Below are 17400 nucleotides of genomic sequence, written 5' to 3'. Positions count from 1 at the left end.
AGTGTATTAGAAAAGCAGAAAACGTTTTTATATTTGGCCTGTCTTTTATTCGGTCTCTGGATAAGCAGACAGCATTTTTGCTGGTGAAGGAGAAGAGAGTGGCTTTTTTTTTTTTTTTTGGCTTACGTTTATTGGGATTTTTCTTTTTTTAAAAGTTTAATTAAGGAGAAGGAGAAAAAAGGATGAACGTGCTGCGGAAACCCAGATAGCTGCGCCGACAGGAAGTTGCATGAGGGTTTTTAGAGCCAACCATTAGGAACGCAGCGCACTGGCTGGGACCGCGGTGAAAACAAAGTAAGGTATATGATCCATACCGCGCTCCAGCTGGAGCCCGCGCTGTGCGCAGGAATGTGCAGCAGTGCAGAGTGCCAGGGCTCTCCTGGCCGAGCTGGAGAGCCCTGCCGGCCTCCTCTCCTCTGCTCTCCCGTTCCCTTCCCTTCCCCCCACCGCCTTCCACATTCTGAACTGATTAAAACAGAGGAAGTAGCACATTGAACGTTGGATCTGGCTCGAAAATCGAAGTCGTCTTCTCGTTCACAAGGAATGGATTGTTTCAGCTTGTTGTGTCACTGCTGCTGGAGAGAGGGGAATTTTTTTTTGTCTCTGTAATGTTTGATACTTGAGGGAAAACAGCTGGAACTGAGCATACTGGATCAGATGCAAAACAAAACGGGATGCTGGGGAATATGGACTGCACTGTATATCTGAAAAGGTCAGAGTTTTCCCTTGGTCAGTGCTGGAGGAATGCTGTGTCCATCTTAATTCCAGCCTCGAGAGCCTTCAGGAGGAGTGTAGGGAGGAGGAAGGGAATATTTTGTAGCTGTGGCAGTTCATGAGCGAGGCAGATGAGGTCTCCTCCTTCTTTCCTTTTCCTTCCCGTCCCTTTCTTGTGCTGCTGTTTTTGATTTTCTGGGAAGACTGGGGGGAAATAAAAGAGAAGTCGTCAATGACAGAGCTTCAGTTTGGAGAAGCTGTTTATAACCAGGTTTAAACAGCAAGTTCTGAGATGCCAGACAGACCAGTGACTGACCCAAACCACAGGAGCATAACTGGTATGGTAAGAAGAGCCCTGGGAAAGAGCCCTGCCTGAAACGTACTGAGAGAGGACGTGGAAGTAGTTATTACACAATGCATGGGAAGACAGACAAGGGCAGGAATGCATTTCAATGCCTAGGATCTTACGTTGCACAGATTTAGAAATCAAAATGGTATGTCATGCTTTCAGAAAAAGAAAAAAAAAGAAAACCCTCAGTAATTTAAATGTTTCTGTCTGACCTGGGCTGAAAATATAACACCAGTTACAGAGCTGCATTGACACAGCGCAGCAGATCAGCTGGGTTAACTTGACTTGAAGGAGCAAGCCGTGGAACTACTACTTTATTAATACTCACTTTGTTTCTTTGCCAGTCAAGAGAACAATCCGATGATGAAACAGAGGAGTCGGTGAAGTTTAAGAGGTTACACAAGCTGGTGAATTCTACTCGCAGGGTCAGGAAGAAACTCATAAGAGTGGAAGAAATGAAAAAACCCAGCACAGAAGGTAAAAAGCAACATGCATGTGGTTAAAACTCTGTGTTTGAATACATGTTTCTGTTGAGGGAGGACAGAAAGTGAAGGGCTGGGGGAAGGAGGGGTGGAGTGTTCTTAAGGGACAGTAGGAAAGACTGCCTTGTCTATGGTGCATGCCTTACCCAAGTAATTGCATTTTGAGACTGTGGAAGGAGGAAAGTGACAGCCTAGGATGTGGTTACTGCTGATCTCCTGGTATTCCCAGAGCAGTGCCAGAGTGCACCTCATTAAGAGATTAGAACTTGGTTTATGTGTTATGACCCATGCTGGGGAGGAAATAAGAGTAGGAGCAATCCCAACCAGCTGCCCCACAGGCTCGGCAAGGAGGTAAGCGCAGCCACCACCATGTTGCTCCCTCCTCCAAGGCCCGGGTCAGCACACAGGTGAAGCTCTTTCTAGTTTTGAGAGGGTAGTGGCTGGTTGGTGGTAGAGTTGTGCCACATGGCATCATCCTGTGGCAGAAGTAGAGAAACTCTATCAGACATTCTTGTGGGATAGCGACTGCCTCGTGTAATGTTAACTCCTACTTCTGGGGAGCCTGCTTGCAGTTTGGCTCCTGAATGAGCCCTGCTGCCAAGAGAGAGGGGGAGAGAAGGGAGGAGGAGGAGGGTGGGGAAATGGGAAGCAGAGTTCAGCCCCTGGGAATGCCATGCCGTAGAATTAACTCCGGAGGACCTGTATCTGTGTGTGAGCACTCAGATTAATGGAGCCCGAGCCTCAGGAGCCTCTCTGCACAGCCCTGCTTGAGTCTTCACTGGAATTGTGGGCACCTCTCTATGTTAGTGGCCTTCCCGGGATCATACGCTGATTCCCCTCAGCTTTGCAGTGAGCTGAGCTGTATTATGATTTCTCCATAGTGCATTTAAAGAGAATGTGTGCATCTTCTTGGATATGTTGCAGGAAGCTGTTGGCAGATTTATGATCTAGCCTGCCTCTCTCCTGCGTGATGATTGTGTTACTGGCTGGTGTGAAAGGCATGGCCAGTCTAGAGCTCTGGACTGGGCAGCTGTCTTGGTCTGAAAAGGTTTTGTCACCTCATAGGGTGAGCATAAAGCTGGGTTACCTTGGAAGCAAAAACATGGTTTATGAGAAAGGGCAAACAAAACAGGGCTATTTTGACCCTGCTCTGGGGAATGGACCACAGAGAGGCCTCTCCTACCCCCTCCTTCCCTGTGGGCCTGGGAAAAGCTGCAGGGAGCAATCAGCCAGAGACTCCAGGGGTAGGAACAGGCAGCCCAGGGGCCACTGGGCGTGCAGATGCCTTCCTGCAGTTTGACCACACTTTCTCATCATCATCTTAACTGTTTTGCCCTCTATTCCTACTCTTCTGGTGCTTCACCTCAGTTTCTGTTTCTCCTTCAGTCTTTCACTTAAGTGTCCCAGTTCCTTCCAGGTTTTTTTTCCCCCCAGTTTTCTACCCCTGCCTCCCACAGGGGGTTATTTCAGTGATTTTAACAATTGTCTCCAAAAAAAAAATTTGCTCTACTTCCTTCTTTCTCCATCTCCTGCCTGTCTTCTCTGTTTTAACTCCAGGCTTTTCTGAATTAATTATCTATAACTCTGAGTTTGCACTCTGGAGTTCCTTTGTAGATGGTCTCTTGGGAAACTGTAGCAAAAACAATTATTGCTGAATAACAACATGGATTACTTCTGCATAAATTCTACATAAGTAGAAGGCCCCTTAAGTAGTCAAGTCTACATTAGGAGTAAATATCTATGACTTTCAGTAAATTCTCCCCACACCCAAGTTTTCATGTGGCAATTTAAAAGTGCTTCATAAATGCTATCCATCCCCATATCTATCTCATAATGCAGGTCTGTATTCCTATTTGTATATACCAGAGGGCTCTGCAAGATCACAAAAATTACTGTGGTCAGATTTGGGGATCGCTGTCTGGCCTTCATGTTACCTGCAGTTGCCTGGATCGGTTCTTGAGCTGTTTGCTGCTGTTACTTGAATCTGTGTTACGAATGTGAAGTAATGTGACATCCTAGATGGCTAGGTTTTGGGGAGTTGGCTATAAAATTTGATTGAGTAACATCAGTAAAATTTCAATAAATTCATCAGTGTTCAACAGCCTTTAACAAAATGGGAGAGTAGGCTTGGTTTGAAAACTGTCGTGCAGTTCCCCAGAAGAAAGATTCGCTATAAACCTCCTGAAAAATTTCTTCACTAAGAACAACTTTGCCGTATTTCCCTTATGCGTTCCCGTAGTTTTTGAAGAAAACTACCTTAGTCCCAGATCCTTCTCCCACGTTTCTATTGACTCTGTTATCACACTAAATCTATATCTGGATGATCTGATACTCACTAGAATGTGCCAATATCTGAATCTATGTGTATTTTGTGTTAGTCTGCTCCTAGTGAGCTAAATAACTGAAGCTTCCTAAGTCCTGGGCACCAATCTTATATAGCATTTAAAAACAAATCACATCTACATCTGTGTCATTATGGCTTTGTGTCATGGACTCACTCCAAATAACATCTGTTAGAGTGTTGACACACAATGCATATTTTACAAGCTGTTTAAAAACATATTTACTCGGTGGACTGAAGTTGTTTATCAGCACACATTCAGTCCCATGAGAATGTCTTATTTTCTGTTCAAATTGAGAAGTAGAAGGGAAGAAGAGCAAGTGGGACAGTCAGTGAAAGTGGTGTCAAAATCAGACTCCAGACCTACCCCAGAAAAGTTCTCAAAGTGTAAGTTGTGTGTCAGATGTGATCCACTATCCCTTCACTGTCACAGTGAGCTTTAATCTTGGTAAAATAGCATCTCAGGTTTCAGCAAATGTATGTCAAATATGTTTTTCCAACAGAATGAACTGAAGGTGAGACAAGGAAGCCTGTATGTGGCAACTAATCTTCTTTCATCTTGAAATGTGTCCCTTGTTACTGAGTTTAGTAAATCATGGGTATTTTGATAATGGTTCAAATTTAGCTCTGCTGTAAGACTGTGGAAGCAATCAAAGATGAAGGCAAAGTTGGGTCAGGCAAGAAATCTATTCTGGCAAGAAATAATTACAGTCACATTTCTATGTGTGTTTCTGATACGTGCCTATGAATGCTGTGAAATTTGTCAGGCAGGACTGAGGAGGATGTGTACTCTTGTTTGACTCTTTCCTTGTTACTGCATCTAATACCTGAGCCTATACTTTTCTCAGAAGAAAGCACCAGAGAAAAGTTTCTTAAATGGAAAATGTGAAAAGTAATTACAGTTTCAGGTCTTTCATTCTCTTCACTCCAGAAAGGAGACCTGGCTGTTTGCCCATGTCCAGTACTTGTGTTGCAAAAAGTTGTCTTCCCTTTCTGTGAAATATATATTTGGTGAAAACCAAGCGCTTCTGTCATTACTAGGACACTGTTGAAATTGGCACACCCACAATCTGACCTTCTTTTTTTTTTTTCTTTGCAGCTGTTCAAGTAAATTCTGTGTGATTAAAATTGGTGCCTCTTCCCATTGAAAACCCAGAACTTTAATTTCATCCTGGAGCTCAGCTCCATAGCTTTCTGGGAAGAATACTGCTTTCTACAGCAGCAGCAGCACTGGGAACTGGAAAACTGGACCTGAGAGATACTTGTTTGGTTTTTAATACCTGGGTATAATTCTGACGTATTATAATCTCACTAGAGCTGAGCATCATATGCAAGTATCAGAAGAAAAACATGAGAAACAGATCCTGGTTCCAGCTTTTAAGGGGTTCTTAGTGAGAGCATCTGTGGTCTTAGCTGCAGATGAAAGAGAAAAACTTAAAATAACAATGAGTTTACTTACAGGATGCTGTCATCTGTCTACTGTTAACTCATCCCAGAACTCTCACTTCACAAATGAGAGAAACTGCTTCAGATTTATCCACTCACAGATACCTTCTGGGCTGCTTATATCAGGAAAAGTTTTCTTCCATTTTAAGTGGGTGGTATCTTAAATAAATACAGTAAGGCTCTACAGGGAAACATCTTGGTGAATTATGAACAATGACATGTGGTGTGCTGCTTTTGTCCCCTGTAGGTGTGGAAGAGCACTCACTTGACAGCTCTCCTATACTGGATGACAGATCAGCACTTTACTCTGGAGTTCACAAGAAGCAATTCTACTTTGACGGCTCTTGCGAAAAGCAGCCAGAGGACGACTCAGACTCACTTACTACTTCTCCCTCATCTAGCAGTCTTGATACATGGGGAGCTAACCGGAAGCTGGTGAAGACCTTCAGCAAAACTGATAGCCGTGGCCTTATCAAGCCTCCCAAGAAACTTGGGACATTTTTCTCTTACCCAGAAGAGGAGAAGACCCAGAAAGTTTGCCGCTCCTTGACAGATGGGGAAATGAAGAAGAGCCTCGGCTCACTGAGCCATGGGGTAAGTACAGAAAGCATTTGCTTTTATGACAGCAACAGGCACAAGCACCATCTTCTGGTGTCCCTGGAGGAGATTCAGAGTGTAAGGAAGCAGATCCGATTGAAGAAAATGGATACTAACTATTCCTGTTCCAGAGCTTTTCTTTGCCAGCGCCCTGCTAGGAAAGGAGCATCCACCACAACTTGTGACCTACAATTACTGCGGCACAAAACGAAAGGGGGTGGAGGTTGTGGCTTCCCAAACAGAAGGCTACGAGGGCGCTCTTCTGTCAGCGAGTTCAATATTACCTATGTGGTGGAGAGAAGCCTGTACAGTCACCTCAACCTCTCACAGCTGGTGCGTCCCGTTACTGACAGGACCCTGAGCAAGGCCGAGAAGCAGGACCTGAGGAGATGCCTGCTGGAGGAGGATGAGGAGGCCAAGAGGAAGTGGGCTGCCACAGTGGATCGCTGTACTAAAAGGGTTCTCTTGAGAATCCACCAAAAGTCTGTGAGTCAAAGAGTTGCCATGAAGGTGGTCTTCCAGTTTCTGTGAGGTTGCAGTCAACACTTTCTGCTTTATACTTTTAACTAAATTTCAGTGCTTCTGCTTTTCTTGCAATAGAAAATCTTAAGCACTGTATTTCAGCTGTGAGGGAAGAGTTTGATATAATCCCATCAGAGAAGAGTTTTGTTGAGTCTGAAGTTTCTATGTGTACAGAATAAGTCAAATGAGAGAGAGCAAATATGACAAAATGCTGCCTTTTAAATTCACCTAGTGCAGAAATTGAGATCACTGGTGAACAGAGGAGCTTTGAGATGCTATAAGTATGTTCTTGTTGATGCTTTGAGAGTCAGTATTCTCTTAAAGGGATACTGAGAAATGAACAAAATTTTCAGAGGATTAGAGCATCCTTAGTCAACTGTGCTCTGTTTCTCTCCTGCTGTCATTGCCTCATATTGGCCCTCCCTTTCTCAGTTTGCATCTCATCAACTCACCCACCCAGCTCTGTTTTCTCTGTTACACACACAGCTGCAGAAAGACAGGGACTTTTACATTATGTAGACACTGCCTTCCTGCTTGCTGCTCACCACCACAAGTGCCCCTTCTGCTCTGTCCCTGGCTACTGCTTCTTTCTGTCATGGGATGAAGGTGGCACCTTCCCTCAGAGCATTGTGGAAAGGGAGCAAGGGATGGCCAAAAAAATAAACTGTGCTGTACAATGGGAAATTAAGTGATTTGAGCATTCCAGAGAGATCTAAAGCTGCTTCCTGATTATGTGACCCAGTTTTGACAGTTCCCTTAACCATGATGCTGAGTTTCCTAGGAGCTTGCCTTTTGGGGCCAGCCAGATCTCCAAAGCTGAGACAGCTAGTCTGTTGTCTAGTTGAAAATGTAGGTATGTTCCATACTTCAGTGGGTGGAAACAGCAGTGCATCCATAACATGAAGCAAGATATTCCAGTGAACAATACAGTAGAAACAGCTTTTCCTCTTGAACTACAGATTTTATTTTGAGAGGTCTCTGCATCATTTCTTCAGGTGTGAGGTATTCTTGATATATGAGTCACAGCCTTGTTCTCCTTGAATAACCTGTGGGAGGTGACCAAGCCTTCATGGTTTACTTTTTGCTCTTCGGCCACAAAATAGATAGTTTTTTTCTACCCAACACCATGAACATTCTCTCTTGGCCGCTTCACTATGTCTTCTGCATTGACTGTTTGCCCTGCCACTCACAGGGTACTGTTTATTTTCATAGACATTGTACTCAAAAGACATTGTTTTCCCATAAGGATATTGCAATGATAAGAGAAACCTTACTTGTCCTTCTGTGGGTTGAATAATAGGGGTATCTCAGGCAAAAGAGCATACTCACATGTGCTAGAGATGCCCCATAATTAAAAATACCCTCTAAAACTGTCTTTGTAAATACAGATGACAGAAATAACCTTTTCAGTTCTTCTAATAAGTAGTCTCACTATAGTAATTTCATTATGAAAACCATCTGGACTGACTTTTGCTTGTTCACAGAGATACAAATGGAGAAGAAATGGATAGCGTGTTGTTGTTGTTGTTGTTGAGGAACTCCTCAGTCAGCTGCTCCTCCAGCCTCATTTGAATGGGATAAATGATGGAGACATGCTGCTCTTACTAGCTTTTTCAACACACTTCTTCCTGGAACCACAAAAAGCTGGCAAACTTCAACTAATGCCACTCCTTCTTCCTAGAAACACTTAATGTTTGTTTGCTGCAACCTCAGGGAAATTGCAATGCCTATGTATTCAGTGGAACTGGTCACTCTGTCTTGCCTTGCCATTCATTTTTGTCATTTATGTTTCAGTGACCTGGACATGCATGAAATTTTCAAATCGCCTCAGTTTTTCTTTTCTCCCAAAACGATAATACTTTTGATTGCATGGCCATTCCATTGAATATCCCTCTCCTCATCCACAGACCTTTTGTTTGGTACAGTATTGCCAGGGTCGCTACTGGAATCTGAAAGTAGAAGTCAAATGTTAAATGTATGGGGAGGTCCATAATGAAACAATAAGCATTGTTAATATGGTACGTTTATTCAGAAGCTTTTAACCAACAGAATTTTGCTCTCTGAGAAGACTGCTTTAAGAGGAGCTCTGACTGGTTTGACAGACAACTTTGCTCAGAGCAGTTCCAGATGTTCTCTCTTCGTTGCTGGGATTACCATCCACTGTAGGATTAGTTAGAATGGACTCTTCACAGAAGGATGACATTACTCATAGCTAAACGTGCTGTGCTTTAAAAACTGATCTTACTACTTGTGGCTGGTCTCAAATGCTTTCCAAAAACAGTTTTCAAAAGCTATGTCATAGTCATATTGCCTTCTGGAAAAAAACACTTAAAAAAATTCTACGTCACAGCGCTCTTGTTAATGTGTGTGGTGCCTAGACAAAGTTGGCTTTAAGTTCTAGTAGAGCTGTGGTGGGCACAAGAAGTCATCCAAGCACTGTAGGTACACAGCACCCAACATGAAAGCTAGAAAAGCAAACTTTTTAAAAGCTGTTAATATGTATGCTGGTTAGCAGTGAACAGGGCAGGAAGAATGTTTACTTTAATAGAACTAATTGATATAATTGTTTATTAAGTGGCACAGTTTATAGCGCTTGCTTCTTCCTAATAGAGTGTCGAAGCAGACTGGTAGTTCTCAGGTGGTTGGTCTTCACTGATGCCCAAGTACACACTCATGGTACTGATCAGCAATCCTTTGTAGGTCTGATCCAATGCTTAGCTGAGTCTTAAGGTGTCTTTGAAGTTACTCTGTTGGGTAGTTCAGGCCCTAAGAACTTAGAGTTCGCAAGTGGTTGATCTGCCTCCTGTTTGTCTCAACTCTAACTCTGAAGAGAATACTTATAATAGATATCTGCCTGTCTTGCAACCCACACTCAGAGCTCAGAGTTGAAGTCGTGCAAGTAAATTGTAACTGCCATGCCTTCGTTTCCCTGGATTGCACTGTGAGAATTCTGGAAGGACCAGGTACTTGAGTATTGTGCAGCTGGTTGTTCAAGTCAAAGGTTTTACCTTTTGGATTGCAAAGCAAAAGCTGGATTCTCTCTGAACCCCCCAAGTGTTTGGTCTTTTTTCAAGTGATACCTTAGCAGAGACCCATCTGCCACAGTTAAACAATGTTTGGCTGTGGAAATGCAACTGTACTGAGTTTGGTTGCCTTCTGCTCTTGGGAGGGAAGCAGTGTCATAGTGATGATTTTCTTTTTTTATTCAGGATGATTATGATAAACTGCATCTGTGCATTCAGCCAAAACTGAGTCACTCCACTAGGTGATTGAGGCACTGTAAGCATAGTGTACTTTCTCCCAGAAGTAGCAGAGCTGCCACATATCACAACAGGTGGGGTGGTAAATACCTAATCTGGAATCAGGCCTTGCTGAGTCTCTGGGGACACAATGCGTATGGATAGCTGGCCTGTTTTTTTCCCTCCTCTTACCAAGGGCTTGCCCTACAAGTCCTCTAGCGTTTCCCTGTATTTCAGTGGAAATGGGAGTCTAAGCAGCTATTCCCAGAAGGTAGGTTATTCAATGCTGTAAAAGATTGGTGGTTCTCTGTTTCAGTGCTACTGTGGACTTATTTATGAAGGCAGATGGGAGTGCTGAGGTGGAGTTGCCAGCACCCTGGAAAACTTGATGCATAAGATCAACAGTTTCCTCGGACCAAAAAGTCTTTTTTCTTTTCAAGAAGAGTAGGCAATAGATGACTCAACAGCACCAGACCTTAGGCCAAGGAGTTGTCTCTGGAAAAGACAAATGACTCAAATTGCTTTATAACAGATTTCTTGATTTATAATCTCCCATCCTTTTGTTTGTTTGTTTCCATTTTTGCAGACATTTTTGTTTTTGCTGGTGTTCTCCAAATCACAGATGTTGTGAGTGAGCTAATCATTGTGATAAAACTGTATCCATTTTTTTTTTTTTTTTGCAGAGAACCTGCAGCTTTGGAGGATTTGACTTGACAAATCGTTCCCTTCATATTGGAAACAGTTCTGACCAAATGGTGAGTTTAAGACAAGAAGGCACAGACTTGAAATAGCATAAATGAAATGCGCAATAGAGTTATAATAGACTGAAGTATAATTTAGGTCTGTAATAACAGTTTGGGGATCCAAGAAAGCAGAGTATCTTCGTTAACCTCAAACTTCCTTAGCTTTGAGAATAACATACCCACCCATATCCATGTGTGTATAAGTATTTACATTCCATATGCGCAAAGAAGCAGGAACAAGTGATCAAAGCGCAGATCTGGGGGCTCATCTGTGGGCTATTCTTGTGTCTGACTTCCTTAGAGCATCACCCCAGGCAAAACATATGATTACTATACTTTCTTGGTAAAAATATTTACTATTTGGAATGACGAGGCAAACTTTCATTCGCTGAAGACCTGTGAGTTATATGGGTGGAAGTCATTATGTAAGAGATTTATTATTTGTTTTCTCATTGTATCTAAGAGCTCTGGAGTAGACCAGAATGCCATTGTGCTGGGTGCTGTGCAATTGATCTCAGAGCTCTTTGTGTTTAAAAAAAAAAATACACCTCCCCTGAGAATTAATTCCATTTTATGTTACTCATGTTGATCCCAGTGTTACTGTTGGTCAGCCTGTGGCCAAAACCAACAGAACAGAAATGAGACAGAACATTATATCAAATGAAAATGCTAACATATTTTTTTCATTTTGCCAATATATGTTTTTCTTTTCTGTTTCAACATTGGTTCTGATAACTTCTCTGTTCACTTAAATCAAGTCTAAATTGTGAAACACTTTATATGCCAGCATTATATTAATTTTTATGTCAGCTGGGGTTTTTGGGATTGGTTTCATTTTTCTATTTTTTTTTTTTAACATCATTAAATTACCCGTAATGGGCAAAAACTGTGGGTGGTTATTTTATTCATCAATTTTCAACTCAGTAAAAAAATTAACTTCCAAACTTAGTGTTTATCTTTAAACATAGATACTTGGGCATATTTTGTTCAGATTAGTTTTGATATAGGGAAGTGTGAAATCTAGATGTTACATTTTTCCCTACTAGCATCAGTAGTGGGAGAGATGCAGTGCACCAGAATAATGTAGGCAGATCAAGGTTTTTTTTTCTTGAAAACATTTAAGTCCATTAAGTGGAAGGTTTTTTTCCAAAATGATAAGGCCAAGAACTGTCCTAAATTTCTGCTAAAAGACCAAAAGTTGCCAGGGAAGTTGTAATCATAAACAACTTATAAAGGAAAAAATAAATAATTGTCAGAAATGAAGGATCACCTGAATTTCAGATAAACTTGTTGGGAGAACATTAATAAAGTAGCAAACATACATAAATTCAGAAGAAAAGATAAATCTTTTATGTAGAATGTAGTGTACACTTATTTTAGGTTTGTTATCTTACGTACCTCAATTGTCCTCAGAAGGATTTATTGAACCAAGTGAGAGACCAAATTCAGTAGTCAATCTGTTTAGCCAAACAGATTTTGGTCCTTTTTGCATTGTGATTTTTGGGGCACCATTGCCAATGGGAGAGTTCTGGTGGTAGCTCCAATAGCGCTGCCTTGCTGTGGTTCCTAACACAATGTAGAACTAAAGACCATGTCTAACGTGCTGCTGGGACAAGCTGAATAAGGGCTGAATCACACAAGTAAGTTTGGCAAAATGTCAACTGATCCATGTTAATTCTTTGTGTGTGCTTGTGGCATAAGTAAATGCCAGGTATTTTAAGCTGGTTTAGAAAAGGTTAAATGCGCCCAAAGTGGCTGTCCTTTCTCATCCACTATATATGGACCAGCTAATTTAGTTCGGCAGTACCCTGTTGTGTGTCTTAAGAATAGCTGTGCAAGTGTAACCTTCTACCATGGTTGATGGATTTAGTAGCCTTTTTTTTGCGTGTTTTTTTTATAAACGATCCACAGTAAAACCACAGAGACGGTCATCAAAGGAGGTTAACTGAACGCCTGTCTGAAAATAGAAAGTAAATTTGAGTAGCCAAATGTAGGTATCCGTATATGTATACACACAGATATATATTTGGCTAGAATCTCACAGGTACCCTTTACTCCTGTTGAACTGTGTAGTATTGACTAACATGAGCCACAACTACTGTTGTATGTCCTGTCAGGAGGGCTTAGCCTGAAACCGTGGACTTTTCTGTTGGGTCAAATACTTACTTGAAACTCAAAGGGGTAAAGGCATCCTAACAGACCCCAACACATCTACACACAGTACCTGCAGTAAAGGTTACAAATCAGGCCTCAGCAGTAAGGCAGAATGGACTGCTACAGTGGTTTGCACAAGGTCTCAACAGTGAATTTAGAGCAGTAAACGGGACACCATGCTGCCATCCTGTGTCTGCCTGGATAGCTCTGCAATGACTGTTGACTGAGGAAAAAAAATCACTCTTGTATTTTATAGGCTTAAAACCTGGTTTATTTTGCAGGGCAAAGAAGGAGACTTTGTTTATAAAGAAGTGATCAAATCACCCTCTGCCTCCCGTATATCTCTGGGCAAAAAGGTGAAGTCTGTAAAAGAAACCATGAAGAAAAGGATGTCTAAAAAATACAGCAGCTCTCTGTCTGAGCAGGTATGTAAGGTCTGCAATGGACTCCACTTAATAGTGTAGAAGTGATAATCAATATTGATTCCCATGCTTCAAGGCATCTCTGAAGAAATTTCTAACAAGACTACATGGTGTGGCTTATTCCTATGTTCTTATAAAATCCTGCACTGTGAAATGGCTTCTTACAGATGCCAAACCGTGAAAATGCATTTTCAGGTTTTCATTCAAGTAGCTCATCAGCAGAAGCCTATGGCTGATGGCATTACACATCTCACACTCTATTTTCATTCCTCTATCTATCATCATTATTTATTAAGGGAACCGGTCTGTGACACAGGGTCACAGTAATATATTTAATCTGCAATTTACACCTTAGTTTAAATTCCCAGCATAACTTCACATACACGGTTCCTCTCTGCTGTTACAGATCTTTTCTCCATCGTAGCTTGCCCTCTGCAGCAGCCCATTAAAACAGATGCACAATGTAGTCAGAAAGGGGCATCCTGCAGAAGATTTTCCTATTTTTCCTTCATTACAGGTTTTTTATAGTTTATTCTTAAAGGCAAACCTGAAGTATGTTAGTGGTACATTAGTCTTTGAATTTCAGTAGCCTAGGAACAATTGCTATCTTTTTCCCTTTTGGTATACTTTGGGTTTCTTGCTTTGGTGGAGCATCAGAAATTCTTTGGTGTTTGTTTAAAACCCATCTTGCCACGTGAAATTTGTAAGAGCTGAGGAAGCCAGTGGCTCTGGGAGAGCAGATCTCCCTCTGGCTGACATCACTCCCCAGTGGCCTGTACTGGCTGTGGGGCCTCCAGCACTGCCTGTGGCCCTGGGGATGTGGAAGGGGAAAAGGGAGTTGTGCCTTGCCAAATCTGCCTTTTGGTATTCATGCAAAGCGTTATTGCCTGTAAAAGGAACGCTTTGTAACATTCAAAATAACAACCTCAAACTGCAGAATCTGGAGACAGCACAGAGAGGCAGAAACATGACCAGTTTTGTGCAGTGCTTTGCAACATTAGAAGCCCTTTCCTGTAGGACTGACTATTAGCCGTACTTATTCATAACCAGGGGCAGTGCTACAGTTACAGTTATTTAAATTTACAATTAAAACATTTTAACGTCTAATATGATTTGATAAGAAGATGCTTTGATGTCTGCTTGGCCTTACAGTACTCCTCTGCAAAGTCTGCCTTAAGAAAGGGATACTTTGAGAAATCAGTTCACAGTGAGTTAGCAATACTTCTGCTCTCTAGCTCTTTCCAAGATTGACTTGACCTCTGAAGTCATATGCTGGGGTGACTTTTTTCTGATGATTCTGCAGCATGTAAATAATAGCTTTCATCTAAGTTTTATGACCACACATCTCCACTCTTCTTGTATGCAAGCTACCATTCTTTTGTTTTCAAACTTTTTGTCACAGTCATTTTAGGATATTTGTACCTTTCTGGAATTGTGACTCAAACTATGTGCCAGTATCTCTTTCTGCATTCAAAAAACCAAGCAAAAGCTATTCTGGCCACAAGTATCTGCCGCTTTGCTTTAACTGTGTTTCACAGAGGCTGACAGAATTTCAATTTAGCAAAGACCCTTTTTGAGTTCCTGTAATGCTTGACTGAATGAAAAGAGAAACTGCCTCACCTATTGCACATGTAGCAAAATCTTTTTATATTTATGCATTTATGTTTAAGTATTTATACTATGCACACGCTATATTTTCTGGTTAATTTTTTTTTTCCCAAGGTAAATGAGCAAAGATATCAATAATTCACTGGAAAAAAAAAAAAAAAAGTACATTACTGTCGGTCTCATTTGCATTGACTGATTTGTTTGTATTCATCTTTGTACAAAATCCTGATTCAGAAAGCTGAATTTGGTGTTAGCTGTTGTGCAAGTACCACTGGCAAAAATATCATGTGTCATTAAAACCTTTGAATTGGGGGTTTTGTGTAATGTTTCCTTCTGCTTACAATGCTAGCTTTTTCAGATTGGACTGTTTGCTCCTGGCCCCACTATCATGCCTAATAAAGTGGGGTTTCTGCCGCAGCTGAGTACCACTAAATAAGCAGTTAAACATAGAAGATTTCATCCTGTCTGATAAAGAGCAAGAAAACAGAATCTTTCCTTGGAGATGAACGAGCAGCTCCTGTCAGTGTCTGTGTTCTCTTACCAAACTGAAATAGTTCAATGTCTTTCAGGAGTCCAGCCCTGGGGTCATGCCAGGTTCTCCACAGTCGCCACCACCAGACACTGACTCCCTGGACAAACCCAAGCTGAAAGCTGGTGGCTCAGTAGAGAGCCTGAGGAGTTCCTTAAGCGGTCAGAGCTCAATGAGTAAGTTCGGTTGTAATTGCGTTGCTCCGTTTCTGTGGCTTCAGGGAGCAGAGATCGCCACAGTAAGCAGAATCAGAGAAAGTCAAAGCAGAAGCGGTGGTTAAAAAGTAGAAAGGCTGACGGGTTAGTCATTAAGGGTTCACAAAGGAACTGTAAGCTCTTTGGTGCAGAGATGATCTTTTTTGCTTTGTGCTTATATAGAGCCCTGAAAAAGTGAAATCCTACTTTCTGGCTGCGTCTGCTGGGTCCTGCTGTTATAATAGAAATGATTGGAGTGAGAATTACAATCCTTGGCCAGTAGTAAACAGGCTTATCTTTATACTAGATTTCTCCGGGGCAATCCTGATGGGCTTCCCACACCCCCTTCAGAGAGACCTTGAGGTTCTCTCATTAACTATTTAGAGGAGAATTATTTAAAACCTCTCTGGTTAAGATTGTCTCTACACAAAACAGAGCTTAAGTGGGACACAGATGGTGTGAGCTTGCTTCACTATGAATTACCAACCAGTAGAAACCAAGAATATATTGGGGGAAAAAAAACTGAAGAGAAAGCTCCATTTTTAAGTAACTGAAAGTGTGTTCTGAAAATCATCCACTTTTTTTTTTTTTTTTAATATCAACAAAAAGCATTGCCATCAAACCAAATTTCTGCACAAGGGGAATTCTGGAACCCTCATGCAGGATTTGGAGCTGTTTTTTCCTCATACCACTATGCTTTTTTGTGGGCAAAACTTCCCAGAAACATGACATCTGCTGTGATGTACCATAGATAAGACACTAATTAAATACTGAGGAGCTGAATTTGGGAAGACAGGAGTGCAAAGTAGATAAACTAACTCTCCCATCACATGTGTATAGAAATAGCAGCATTTAAGGACTTTTAACTTTGATTACCCTGTTTTGTAGAAAGACCTGTTTTCTGTCTTGCCTCCATTTCTGAATCTTTTTCACAGAGAGATTCTTTTTTTGTGGACTGATACTATGTCTCTCACACAGGTGGTCAGACAGTGAGCACAACAGATTCCTCAACCAGCAACAGGGAGAGCGTGAAATCGGAAGATGGTGATGATGAAGAGCCTCCTTACAGAGGACCTTTTTGTGGAAGAGCCAGGGTTCACACTGATTTTACTCCAAGTCCTTATGATACAGACTCTCTGAAGCTCAAGGTACCAGCTACATCTGTTTTTAGGGGATCAAACGTTTATTTTGGCAAATTCTTAATTAAGAGCTCTTTGCAAGAACTATACAATTCTTAGTCTTTTAATGAGTTCGCATGTGTGTTTTTGAAGCCCTTTAACATGTCTTATTCTGCTACATTTAAGGTTTTCTTGAGTTATAGGAAGATGTTATAGAATGTAAGTAAGTATTAGTATTTCTCCACATCCAGGGAAAGACACTTGAGTCTTTAGCTTCTGGAAAAACAAAAATGTGCCACAAATTAATTTTCATTTTGCGAGGGTTTTGTTTGAAAGATTGGAAAAATAGTTCACCTGCCACAATGCATTAATCCATCAATGGAAATATTTTCAAAATCATTGGAAGAAATGTGAATGCGCCTGCATGTGACGTCTCTTAAAGGCATTTCTGTTAATATAGCTCGTTTTGAGTTAATATTGAATTACTTTACTGACTGTGAGTTGTCACCCCCCCTTTAATTTTTGTGGATATCAGCTTTTATTATTTTTGGTTGTGCTGTATTCAATTCAAACTATCTGACTCCTTACATTCATTAATTAAAATTCCAAGGGCAGCTAATTCCTATTAAAGCAGATGTACATAAGCTAATCTCTTTAAAGACACAAAACCCGTTGTGTGTTTAGTTCTTTGTTATGGTCAGGAGCACATTAGGAAAAGCAAGTGTTGCATGGTTACTTCTGCATAGGCCTCCTTTCCTCAGGAGTTCTGATGTGAGATTGTGCCCATATAACACTGAGCATGTTCTTATTTACACCAGTTTCAGATAGCTGCACAGCTTAGAGACATTTGTACAAAATAGCGGTGATGCACTACTGGGCTGTAAGCAGGTTTGTGAATCTGGGCAGTTTGGGTCTATTCTTTTGTTGACTTGCTCTGTGGTC

The 17400-nt window shown here is 41.4% G+C and overlaps 1 protein-coding gene across 7 annotated transcripts in view; it reads left to right on the top strand.

Moving 5' to 3' along the window:
- Positions 1 to 17400, top strand: part of LOC141940978 (SAM and SH3 domain-containing protein 1-like) — a 576588-nt gene that overhangs the window by 541457 nt on the left and 17731 nt on the right. For 6 of the 7 annotated variants that reach the window (XM_074862911.1, XM_074862910.1, XM_074862914.1 and 3 more), the window contains 6 exons: positions 1408 to 1540; positions 5580 to 5926; positions 10374 to 10445; positions 12869 to 13012; positions 15187 to 15322; positions 16319 to 16488. In XM_074862911.1, coding sequence (XP_074719012.1) covers positions 1408 to 1540; positions 5580 to 5926; positions 10374 to 10445; positions 12869 to 13012; positions 15187 to 15322; positions 16319 to 16488 — 1002 coding nt within the window. Of the gene's footprint in view, positions 1 to 1126; positions 1209 to 1407; positions 1541 to 5579; positions 5927 to 10373; positions 10446 to 12868; positions 13013 to 15186; positions 15323 to 16318; positions 16489 to 17400 lie in introns of those variants that run through there. The other variant, XM_074862915.1, reaches the window with a different exon arrangement.

Source organism: Strix uralensis, chromosome 3 (genome assembly GCF_047716275.1).
Source record: "Strix uralensis isolate ZFMK-TIS-50842 chromosome 3, bStrUra1, whole genome shotgun sequence".
Lineage (NCBI taxonomy): Eukaryota > Metazoa > Chordata > Aves > Strigiformes > Strigidae > Strix > Strix uralensis.
Note: the sequence above shows the minus strand (reverse complement) of the source record. Positions and strands in the feature narration are given on the sequence as shown.